Consider the following 12,330-nt stretch of genomic DNA (forward strand, 5'->3'; position numbering starts at 1 on the left):
CCTTTATTAATGGCCAAAAGGTCTCTGGAAAGTAGAGTGAAGTCATTCACTATTTCTGAACAATAAAATAAGAAAGTGCCCTTTAAACATTACACTTACACCATAGGAGGTAGCTTTCTGTGAGGTGGTTCCCCTGGCATTTGTGTTGCTTTTAAATGCCTGCAACCACATGGGCAGGATTTCTCCTCAGAATCACAGCCTTGTTTTAGCCACTTCTCCTTGTGCTCCTTGAATTGGGGATATGTCACTACATGGAAAACTCAGCAATGGTGAGTACTGTGCTGCAGTGTTCTGCTGTTGAAGATGCAAATACATCAGTACTTCTTTTCTGGAAAACTGTCAGGTCCTCAGGTTGGATCTACACTGATCTAAAAAAATGCTAAGGAAAACAAGGTAGAATGGTGCACACCCACCCACGCGTCACTGCCGCTGCTTGAACCCAACCAGAGGTGTGTTTCTGGTCAAAGGCAATGCGCACACAACTGGGCCAACAGATGGTCTCCCTGAGGAGGCAGAAGCAGAGCTGCGGTTGGGCCCAGGGGTTGGTGTACTTGAGGCTTGGACTTGCACTGACCTCTCCTCACCCTCAGCCTCCCATCCCATCCCCATCTGCTTTCCTGTCCTGGCAACTGGTGGCGGCAGAAGGATTGGGGCAGTGTCAGGAAGCCAGCCCACAATGGCACCTGCCTCCTGAGGGGTGCCAGAGCTGCACTTCGGGGTGCTCTGGCTGGGGGGGGGGGGAGCCCTGGAACACAGTATGTGTCGCCAGCCAAGGGAATAGAAACAATCAACTTGAATTTTATTTACTTAATGAGAGCTACATACAGCTAGACTGCGTCATGTCTATGACTTTGTCAATTTTGACCGGATATCAGATGTATTAAAATAGCCGAATGAGCTCGCAGTTGCTTTTGTTGACTGAAAAACAAGACCAAATGCACCCTGTGAGGTAAGAACCTCAAGGGTGATATATATGAATACATTGTTCCTTAAATCCCCTCCTGTTTCCTTGTAATTAAAGGACTGCATTTTGAAGGGTTGCATGTGGAGAAATAGCAAATCTGACCAAAATAACTATTCAGTAGAACAATCTACAGCAATAAGTGCCATTGCAGTTTGTGGTTATTTTTGAGAGTGGTGAATAGACTGGGAAATGAGTCAGACTCACGGCCCTCTGTAGCAATCCAGTGCTCAAATGTGTACGTGTCTAGCCCTCAGTTTTATGATGCAAGTGTATATATGTATACTCGGAAGTAAGCTCCGCTTCATTCAGTGGGTATTAATCTCAGGTAATAATGTATCGGATTGTATTCTTAATTTAATTAAAAACAGAGCTAAGGTGACTATCAAAATAGATCAGGAGGGCGTCTTCCTTCTGGTACAGTGGTACCTCGGGTTATGTACTTAATTCGTTCCGGAGGTCTGTTCTTAACCTGAAACTGTTCTTAACCTGAAGCATCACTTTAGCTAATGGGGCCTCCTGCTGCTGCCGTGAAGCTATGTTCACAACATAAACAGCTGTCAACCTTGATGTGCTTTCTGCCCCACTTAACACATCAGAGTGACAGTGCTTGATTAACTATGTCATTAGATTTTTTATAATAAATATAATATGGATTTTTTATTATTTTTATAATAAAAAACTATTTCGTGCTAGTCCTCACATTATCCATTTATGTTATGTACAGTATTTATCAGCTGGAATTCTGACCAAGAAAACACACAAGGCATTATATTTCACTACACTGAAAGCCAACAAGGTAGCTATAGGCGAGTTGCCAATGTGAAGGCTGCTGATTCACAAGAATGCAAACTGGAAAACCATGCTTCCTATCAAGTTGTATGTATGTCATGTTATTTTAAATGCTCATGTCCTTTGAGATAGTGTTGCCATACATCCGGATTTTCCCAGACCCACCCTCTTTTTCATATGAAAATTTCTGTCTGGGGGGATTTTTAAAATATGACAAAATGTCAGATAGTATTAGGAAAGTTGGCAGCAGTGCTGAAGCAAGGAGGTCTGGAGCTGTCCCCCAATTGCACTTGGGAGAGGGTGGTGGATGTGCTTTCTCACAAGGAAGTTCGTGGCAGGACTTGCAGCCATGCAGCCTGTGGCATATGGATTGGCGTGTTTTTGTGGCGCTTAACTTCCAAGCAAACACGCTGAGGGCCGCAGGGCTTGGGTATTCCGTTTTGGCAGGAGAAGGCAAGCGAGTGGCCTGCTGACACGCAAAGCCCTGCCACCAATCTCTCTCTCTCTGTGTGTGTGTGTGTTAGTGTTAACCTTTTCCCATCCAAGTGTCCTGGCTTGTGCATAGGGCTTGTTTTGTGTGTCCCCCTCCCCGCCTAGATCCAAGTACCGTATTTTTTGCTCTATAAGACTCACTTTTTCCCTCCTAAAAAGTAAGAGGAAATGTGTGTGGTCTTATGGAGCGAATGCAGGCTGCGCAGCTATCCCAGAAGCCAGAACAGCAAGAGGGATTGCTGCTTTCACTGTGCAGCAATCCCTCTTGCTGTTCTGGCTTCTGAGATTCAGAATATTTTTTTTCTTGTTTTCCTCCTCCAAAAACTAGGTGCGTCTTGTGGTCTGGTGCGTCTTATCGAGCAAAAAATACGGTACTTGGCTTTCCCTTTTGCCTGCGTTGGGGGCCACTCACTCTCTGCTTCTCCATCTCCCTTTCACAACCTCCTGTCATTCTGCACACCTACGCTGCAAGCTGCTTAGAAACCGCAGACTTAGGAGGCGGACAGGGTGGAGCTCTGACCCTGACGTACAACTCAGAACTTCTCTCAGGAGTAAGGCCCACCGCAAGCAGTGGCATTTTGGATTCTTTAGTTGAGATTCCTGCATTGAAGGGGATTGGACTAGATGACCCTCGGAGTCCCTTCCACCTTTACAACTCTGTGTCCTCTTTTTTGCTTTTCAAAATATGGCAACCCTATTTTTTGTTGTTGTTAGATCTGATGAACCAGAGCATGTCTTGGAAACTCTCACTTTTTTCTCTAAGGTTTTCCTTTTTTATGTCCATGGAGTTTTTTGGCAAAATACTGGAGTGGTTTGCCAGTTCCTTCTCCAGGTGGATCACATTTAGTCTAAACTCTCGGCTATGACCTGTCCGTCTTGGGTGGCCCTGCACAGCATAGCTCATAGCTTCTCTGAGTTATTCAAGCCCCTTCACCATGACAAGGCAGTGATCCATGAAGCGGAATCCTATTTTAGAGCATGTCAATAATTTTATTGTTTGTGTCAGGTTTTCTCCCTCATCCTGTTATAGTACCTGATACATCTGTCTAGAACTGCCCAGCCTTCAGCATCATAGAGCCTGGAATGTAGGGAGAAGAGCCATGGAGTTAAAGGATGATGCCTCGTATATGAGCCTGAGTATGCCTGGTATCTACAGATGTGGCCCAGAGCAGCCCCCTGTTCCTGGCCCCTTACCCTGAAATTGTACTCTTTCCCCTGGAAGTGGAAACCCTGAGATGAAGGTTAAAGCCCTAAGCCTGAGACCTGGCAACCCTATACCTGTCCCCCAGGTACTGGGAAAGGAAAGTGCTGCCATATTTGGGGGGCTTCAGTCGTGTGCTGCAGGTGCTGCAGCACCCAGGGGCAATCTTAGCGGGTGCCAGGCAGGATGTTGCACTGGAATCTGCTTCATCGCAGCAGCTTGCTGCTTCCGTTCACCTGAAGTAACGTGCAGAAGTGCTGCTTGTGACTGTCCACTCCCTCTTGGCCCCGCACCCAGCTGGTCCTCAAAAGCCCCAAGTTTGGTGCAAATCATAATGGATGCTGCTGACTGGATATGAGTAGGTCACCCAGAGTTCCCAGATACATATACCAGGGATGAAGAGTTCAGTCTGTCTCTAGTCCACGTCATTCATTCTTAAGTCCATCCTGTCCTATGTCTACATCAATCTGTAATCAATAAACCACATGACAATCCACATTATTTTTCTACCAAATATGATTTACTGAACATGATTTCTGTACACTAAATTGCAGGGTTGTTGTTGTTTTTACATATGTTATCTTTAAAAAATGCATTTTTGTACACACACAACCTAAAATACACATCTTATAAGCATCTTGGTGTGTTTTTAAAGTTGAGAATTGTGTCACAAGATTCAGAGAAGTGCAAAAATCAAAGAATGACTGTTTTCTGACCTGCACATTAGTTCAGGAAGAGCAAAACAGATTAATTCAAGTAAAGCTGCAGACCAATCTTTAACCATCACTAGTGTGTTTACACATGTATTATGTTTACACTTTATATGTGTGCTGTGGGAAATAGCCCTATGGCAATTGGTGTAAATCGTAATGGATGCTGCTGTTCTTATTGCTGAAAAAATAGAGGCATACCAGGAACCCCTAGTTAATAAGTGGATTACATCCCTTAGTTTCAATTCTCTTAAGCCTCTGATTTATCCTTTAATCATGTAAGCAAATCAGTAGCTGAAGCAAGGCTAAAGCTTTTCTTTTTGGCTTTTATAATTTTGGTGTGGGGCGGGGCAGGGAAAATGGTGTGATAGTAGTTTATAAAATTATGAATGATACAGAGTGAGTAGATAAACACTGTCTCTTCCCCAACACCATTAGATTGACAGAAGCCCCTGGTTTCTGTTTTGATCCCAGAATGTCACGTTTTTCCTTAGGGCATCTCTATTTTCGTCAGAGAAATGTTGGAGGGTATGTAGTTATGCGACCCCCAAGCCAAGGAGATAAGTAAGCATACAACTTTTAGAAGATATCTGAAGGTAGTTCTGTATAGGGAAGCTGTTTAATGTTTTATTATGCTTTTCTGTATGTTGGAAGCCACCCAGAGTGGCTGGGGCAACCCAGTCAGATGGGCAGGGTACTACTACTACTTTACTAATGGAATAGGATGTTCCTATTTTCATCAAACATTGGAGGGTATGGTGTGCACATATGCAGGTGAGGGGGCTCCATGTCCTCTTTTTTGCTCTTCAAAATATGGCAACCCTAACCGATGGTCTGTTGATGTTCCTGGAGCTTGGAAAGCAAGACACACTTGCCAGGTATAAGAAATAGTTTTGCAGTTTGCAATGTAACTGACAAAGCAGAAACGTGTGGATTTTTGCACACAACTGGCAAGAAGCAAACTCTACAGCCACAAGACCTCTAGCCATTTGAAAAACTTGCAATAGTGACAGAAGATCGAGGCCTAGGTATAACATCTGCAATCTATAAAATTTACTCAGTGAATTAGTGAGTTAACTTGACCCTACTAAACATCAGTGAAAATGTGATTTCAGCTATGAACTTGAACTAGGTCAGTGAAAAAAAGCCCTTTAAGACTATTTCAGCGAGTAATACAGAATTGACCCTAAAACTCATATATTGGTAGAAGAAGATAACTGTGGTACCAACTCCTAGGAAGCTGGCAAGGATCTATCCTGGTGCCTCACCATATTGCTGGAGGGACTGCCCCACATCCAGTAACTATCTCCACATGTGAAGGGAATGTACAAAAATCCATCCTTTCTGGGTAGCATGCCTATTTATGTTATGATAAAGTTAAGGTACAGAAAGGATTTTTAAATCATTTATAAGAAGGAGTGTTTGGATGAGATATAATGACCTTCTTGAAAGAAAAACTCCACACTGGTTATCACCCATCGAAGCTGTATCAATTAAAAAGATAAATATGGGAAAGAATTGGGGCATGTATAAAGAAATTATTGAATTTGAAGAAAGGAAAGCAAGATGAAAAAGAAGAGAAGAGATACAAGAATGGATCACCAGTTTGTTTAAATATTATCAACTAAATGAGATATTCCAAAAAGACAAGGAAAAAAGGATTTATGTAAGGAGGTTCAGAATACAAAAGTGATATTATGAAAAAATGAAAAATTAATCTCCAAAATTTATAAATTTCTGCTGAAATGGCAGACAAAAGATCAAATGATAAAGGCATCAGTGACTCAATGGGCAATTGATACTGGCTACATCATAGAAATGACGATGTGGGAGAAACTATGGTAGACAAAAATGAATGTCTCGACCTGTTTTGCTATAAAGGAAAATATGCAAAAAACAATGTATAGGTGGTACCTAACCCCAAGCAAGATTGTAAAGTTGTACAAAAAAGGATCCAAAATGTGTTGGAAATACCATGAGATGAGAGGGGACTTTTATGCATATGTGGTGGTCATGTAAGCAGGCCAAATAATTTTGGGAAACGATTTATGTAGAACAAAAAAATGTGTTTATGTTTACATCCCCCCCAAAACAACAACAACAACAACAGAGGCCTTCTTACTAGGTATAATAAATGGTGGCATCTTCAAGAAAATGCTCTGTCTCTTCCTATACGTCAGCCAGAATAGTCTATGTGCAGAGATGGAAGGAAAAAGAAATCCCAGCAAAAGAGCAATGGCAAAATAAGTTGATGTGATAGCTACCATGACAGCAAAGATAAATCAAGATGAGACATGGATAAGGGAGGAGTGGGAATACTTTGGAAAGTGTATAAAGAGGTATAAAAGTCAAACTTGCAAGAAGGGATTGACTTACGTGCAGCAGGAAACAACAACTAGGAATCCAAGTGGAATGTAATTGGGTGGAACAAAAGGATATGCAGCTTAATAAAGATCAACTAGGATGGCAAGGAGTGATAGGCTGGGAAGTATTGAGATATGACATGAGATTATTGAAAAATAATTTTAAAAAATTGAAAAATGCATAAAAAGAATTTGATATTCCAAAAAAATAATAAAATAGCAAAACAACAATTGGAAGTCAAACCAGAATTAGCTTTACAGTGGAACCTCATGTTACGTACCGTCCCCCTTACGAACGCTTTGGGTAACGAGCTCCACTAACCTGGAAGTAGTTGCTCAAGGCTGCGAACTTTGTCCCAAAATACGAGCGGAAGTTGCACACTGGCGGCGTGGCAACAGCGGGAGGTGCCATTAGCGAAAGCACACCTCATGTGAAGAATGGTTTCCGGTTACGAATGGACCTCCAGAATGAATTAAGTTCGTAACCGGAGGTACCACTGTATTAAATATTTTTCAAGACAACAATCTGGATTTACATAATAAATAATTAATAAGTTATTTATTACAAGCAGCAAGAGGCAACATAACCATATATGGGAAAGGCCTTTCTGGCACAATGATGGACAACTGGTACAAAACAGTTTGGAAAACAGTCCACCTTGAGAGATTAACAAATTAACTATAGCTGACACACAGACAGATCAAGAAATATGGATGTACCCTGGTGTGGTTTGATTTATTAACATATGCCAATATTCCACGAAAAGGAACCAACCCGCCCCCTTCACATCAGCAGTTGACTCAGTCTGATTGATAAAAATTTAAATGTAGATTACTATCTTCACACCCCACATTCGAATATACCAACACTTTATGTTGTTTCATGCGTAACTGACTAATACTCGGACTTAATCTAAGCCCAACCCCAGGGGCTCATTTCCCTTTCTTTTTGTTTAAACCAATTCACAAACCAAGAACTTATACATTGAGCACCAATAATGAACTATATGTTGTAGTTATTACTGCAAATTTATTGTGCTATTTTTGTGATTGACAAATGACATGAGGATACTTGGTCTGTTTATTTGTATCATTTATTTATGATCCTTGTTTATAAAACCCAATAAAAAGTTATTTTAAAAAGTAGGTAGGCATCACCTTGATTGTGAGCACTGGGCATCATTTGGCAAAACAAGGGAGGAGCCAGGGCTACGCATTGCAGGTCCTGCTCCTGGGTAGTGGCTAGCAGTGCCAAGGCTCATAACACCAGTGGCTTACCGTATGCTGTGGCTGGGAGCTGCTCATTATGTCCAGGCATGATGGCCAAACTAGCCAAGCATAGGCACCGAGCGACGGCCTTTGGTAAAAGCAGGAGGCACATCCTCAGTTGCCACTTCAGCAGTGATGACCAAGCAGTGCAGTCAACCCTTCTCTCCTTATGCTCACCACCACTATTTCGGAGTTCCTAGAAACAAGTTCTCAAATCAGTGCTCATTGGGGCAGACTTAAAGCAACAACACAGTGTAGTCTAGCCATCGTTCAAATCATGTGAGGAATCATAAGCATAAAAACAGTAAGGTTCCTAAGAATGTATTATTGTCTTGGCTACAGTTACAGTTTTAATATCATAATCTAATTATGTGTTTAGAAAGTGCTCTTATAATTATGTCCAGTAGTACAACTCTGAAGATTACAGAACACTGTGTTTAGAATTTGTTGGCTGTGCCCAAGGCAACTTGATGACACAGACTGTTACAATTAATGTAGCATCAGATTTCCCAATAAATGTTTACCCAAAAAGGCTTAAAATGTCCAGGGGACAATGAAGTAATTTAAAAGTAACATGAACAGTATGATCGTTTCCATGGCAGGAAAATGCAAGGATTGTCAGCCTACAGAAGCACTTGGCTTGTTTAATTAAAGTATCTTTACTATGAACTAAATGAATGTTTCCATTTGCTTGATTCTTTGCTTTTTCCTTCCTAGCGCTCAATGAATTCCCTAATGACATCTTCACAAATGAGAACCGGCGGCATGGAGCAGTCGTTTTGCACGCCTTCTGTGTGAGTCACTATTTGCCTATATGCATATTATGTTTATTTTTTAAAACAAAAAAAAATCTTACAACATTAAAAAACACACGTTACAACATACAAATTATAACTGAGAGATAACGTCAGCAGGAACAATTATTGATAATGCCAATCTGTAGTCACCACCGGCCTCAAAAATGCCTTATAAATATTTAAAAAACTTTAAATGTTCAGCAGCAAGTGAAGATCTATGGCTACCACACAGTGGCGCTGGGTATATGGGGCACGAGGGGCTTCAGCTCCCTCAATATTTTGAGCAGGGGGCATTGCCCCCCTCAATATTGTAGTGGCTGCCATCCCCCGCTGCCCCTGGGCAAGCTCTGGCGCCCTCCGCAATTGCCTGAGCGCTGGGATGGGCGGGAGGCTTGGAGGATGATTTTTGCCCTCCCCGCCACCTGCTGGGATTGCCAGAGTGACCCTGCAAGCGTGGCCTGATGGGGGCGGGGCGCACGTGACAGCCCCCCTCCATGGGGGGTCCAACGTGGCGTGCCTGCTACCACAACAGGGTTTTTAAAATATATATTTAGCCATTTAGTGATTTCTCACCAGAAATTACTTGTAGGAAGGTGTTCTTGTCTTCCATTGCACTGATTCACTTGTCATTTATGCCAGCGTATTCAGGGTTTGTAGTTTACAGAATCATTGACTCTCTTTGGATCCTTTTTGAATGGACCCCAAGAGAACTTGATTGAATCAGTGAGTCACTTTTCATGTCATGCTAAGCTGAGCCAAACCTTGGCTGAGCACAGAAGCACTAACATTACAGGCTCCCAGAGGAGCTCATAGGCACTTTGCACCTGTGGTCTTTTTCATGACTGTGTTGGCACCAGCCTAAGGAAATAACAAATGAGGAGAGTGCTATTGCATCCAGGCACTATTTATTTACTTTTATTTCTTATATTTATTTGTCACTGACTGCAGCCCCCTCTCCGCCTCTTTAAAAAGGCATAAAATACCACATTTAAGGTACCATTGAAAGGTTAAAAACCATTATTAAGTAAAAGTTCTTCACTTACAATAACATTAAAAATGGCACACCCTACCTTGATTATGTTGTGAACCATCCTGAGATCTACAGACGAAGGGCACTAAATAAACAAATAAATAAATAATCAATCAATCAATCAATCAATCAATCAGTAAAGTGAAATGCCTGAGTAAAAAGTCTCCACTTGCATACCCTCCAATATTTCTCTAATAAAAATAGGGACGTCGCAAGGAAAAGCATGACATTCCAGGATCAAATCAGAAACCGGGGGCTTCTGTCAATTTGGGACTGTCCCTGGAAAATAGGGAGGCTTGGAGAGTCTACACTTGTCATCTGAAAGTTGATAGTGATGGCACCAGGCACATCTCTCTGGGGAGACCATTCCAGCCAGGGAATCACCACGGAGAAGGCCCGATCTTGTGTCACCATCTTCTACACCTCCCTCACAAAGAAGGGCCCCAGATGATGAATTTGGGTAGATTCACATGGGGAGACACTATCGCTTAAGGTTTTGTGGTCATGAGGCACATAAGACTTTATAGGTCAAAACCTGCACTTTTAATTGAGCCCAGAAACTACCTGGCAGCCAGTGCAGTTGGGCCAGGATCAAACCTCCTACTTCCCATTAACAGCCTGGCCACTGAAATGGCAGGCCACTGTTTCCTGAGTGTAGGTGCAACTCATATCACGGGTCTTATATTTCTCTTCTGTTCATGAGGAGCAGCTTCCTTTCTGTAAGCAGCCAGCTCCTAGGGAGTACAGCTGCATATCTTCAGGCAAGCAAAGCCCCCAAATAACCAGCCAAATAATTAACATAGACGTGGCTACCAGTGCTTAAGATGTTATACACAACTTCTAAAACTTAGGTTGTTACAGAAAATAATTATCATACCAATAAGCAACACAACTCTGACCATATGGATGTACGCTTCAGTTGCCATACGTCTTTTCCTTTAAAGAGACATCTCAGATAACACTATAAACTGATAATGCTATTAATTCATTTTTGTTCTCGTTGTCAGAAATAGGACATACGTTATTTGAATTGAATAACTCTCTTTAATTAAATTAATCATTTTTGAGTTTATATAATTGGGTACAAAACATGTTGTCTGCAACTAAATATACTGTGATCCCTTCCCTTTAACATAACTGATGTGGTCACAATGTATGAAGAACCATATGAATGCCTCCTTCACCTTGGGTGAAACATTGGGGAAATTATACATGTGGCAGAGAGCTTAATAGACTTGTGTGCAAGATGTGCTCTGACCTTCCATCTAAATTAAAATCAGTTTTAAAATGCCGAAAGAAGTAATGAGCTTTCTTGCCATTAGTCTTTCTTTTGTGTCACTGAGAGAAACTGATATGAGTTTTTATGGGATGAGTTATTCAGCTAATTTGAATGTTTTCTCTACTGTTAGGCTGTTGAAATTCTGAGAATTCAGTTCTAACCAATAGACCATTAATTAATTCCTTGCTTATCTCTAGTGTCTTTATAGGGTTGTGTTGTGTTGAGATGTTTTATTTTCTGGAATAAAAGGTTGTGTTTGCAGAGTATCCTTGCTTGCCATTTTCATGCTTGGATGCTTACATTAGTATTTCTGTGACAGTGAAGTGCTGTATTAAAACACCTACTCTTAATGTTATTTGTGTCTCCATATGAACGTGGGTGGCGCTGTGGTCTAAACCACAGAGCCTAGGGCTTGCCAATTGGAAGGTCAGCGGTTCAAATCCCTGCGATGGGGTGAGCTCCCGTTGTTCAGTCCCTGCTCCTGCCAACCTAGCAGTTCGAAAGCATGTCAAACTGCAAGTAGATAAATAGGTACCGCTCTGGCGGGAAGGTAAACGGCATTTCCGTGCGCTGCTCTGGTTTGCGGAAGCAGAAGCGGCTTAGTCATGCTGGCCACATGACCCAGAAGCTGTACGCTGGCTCCCTCAGCCAGTAAAGCGAGATGAGCGCCGCAACCCCAGAGTCGTTTGCGACTGGACTTAACTGTCGGGGTCCTTTACCTTTACCTTTTTATAAAAGCTATGTGCCGATCCCCTGTCAGGACTAGCACTGCTTCACATTGGCTTGGCCCTTTAATAGCACACTGTTTTTACCTACTTTGAGGACTTCAGATGTTGAGTTTGTTATCAGGCACTCCATAGCTTAAACTGGAAACTTGATGGCTTTAAGTTGGGAGAGTCTGGGGAATTAGTATGATCTGCAAGCAGCTTAGGCTCACCTCTACACCCTTCTCAGACGCAGAGGAGGGGTGGGAACCTGTGGTTCTCTAGGTGTTGAGGACTTCAGCTCCTATCAGATCCAGCCAGCATGGCCAATGGTCAGGCATGGGGTCCAACAACATGTGGAGGACCACCAGTTTCCCACCCCTGCTCCAGACCCTGCTTTTCTTCCTTTGTTCAATCGGCAGATCAACATTTTCTCATTGCTGCATTCCAGCTTTCTGCTTCCCACTCAGATCTCCCAAGCTGAGGTTGTGATACACTTGGATTTCTAACAAGATCTTGTGCGCAGTACTTCTTTAGCTAGATATACTTGTTCAGTACTCAAAACAAGACTAGAAACCTATCATAGTACAAGATTACATAGTTTTGTCCTGTAATCCACAACTCATGTGGGTTTTTATGTGTGGGGATGTCTGCCTTGAAAAGTGAGGAGGGGCCTAAGGCCCCCATCCCCAATGCCCAGCACATGATATTTCTGTCATCTGCCATCCCCTC

At 42.3% G+C, this 12,330-nt stretch overlaps 1 protein-coding gene across 4 annotated transcripts in view; it reads left to right on the plus strand.

Annotated features, from left to right (window-relative positions):
- The window catches only part of SLC24A3 (solute carrier family 24 member 3), a 171,335-nt gene that overhangs the window by 96,729 nt on the left and 62,276 nt on the right, over positions 1–12,330 (plus strand). For all 4 annotated transcript variants that reach the window (XM_081015171.1, XM_081015169.1, XM_081015170.1 and 1 more), the window contains exon 3: positions 8,506–8,582. In XM_081015171.1, coding sequence (XP_080871297.1) covers positions 8,506–8,582 — 77 coding nt within the window. The remainder of the gene's footprint in view (positions 1–8,505; positions 8,583–12,330) is intronic.

Source organism: Podarcis pityusensis (assembly GCF_964106645.2).
Source record: "Podarcis pityusensis genome assembly, chromosome: 7".
Lineage (NCBI taxonomy): Eukaryota > Metazoa > Chordata > Lepidosauria > Squamata > Lacertidae > Podarcis > Podarcis pityusensis.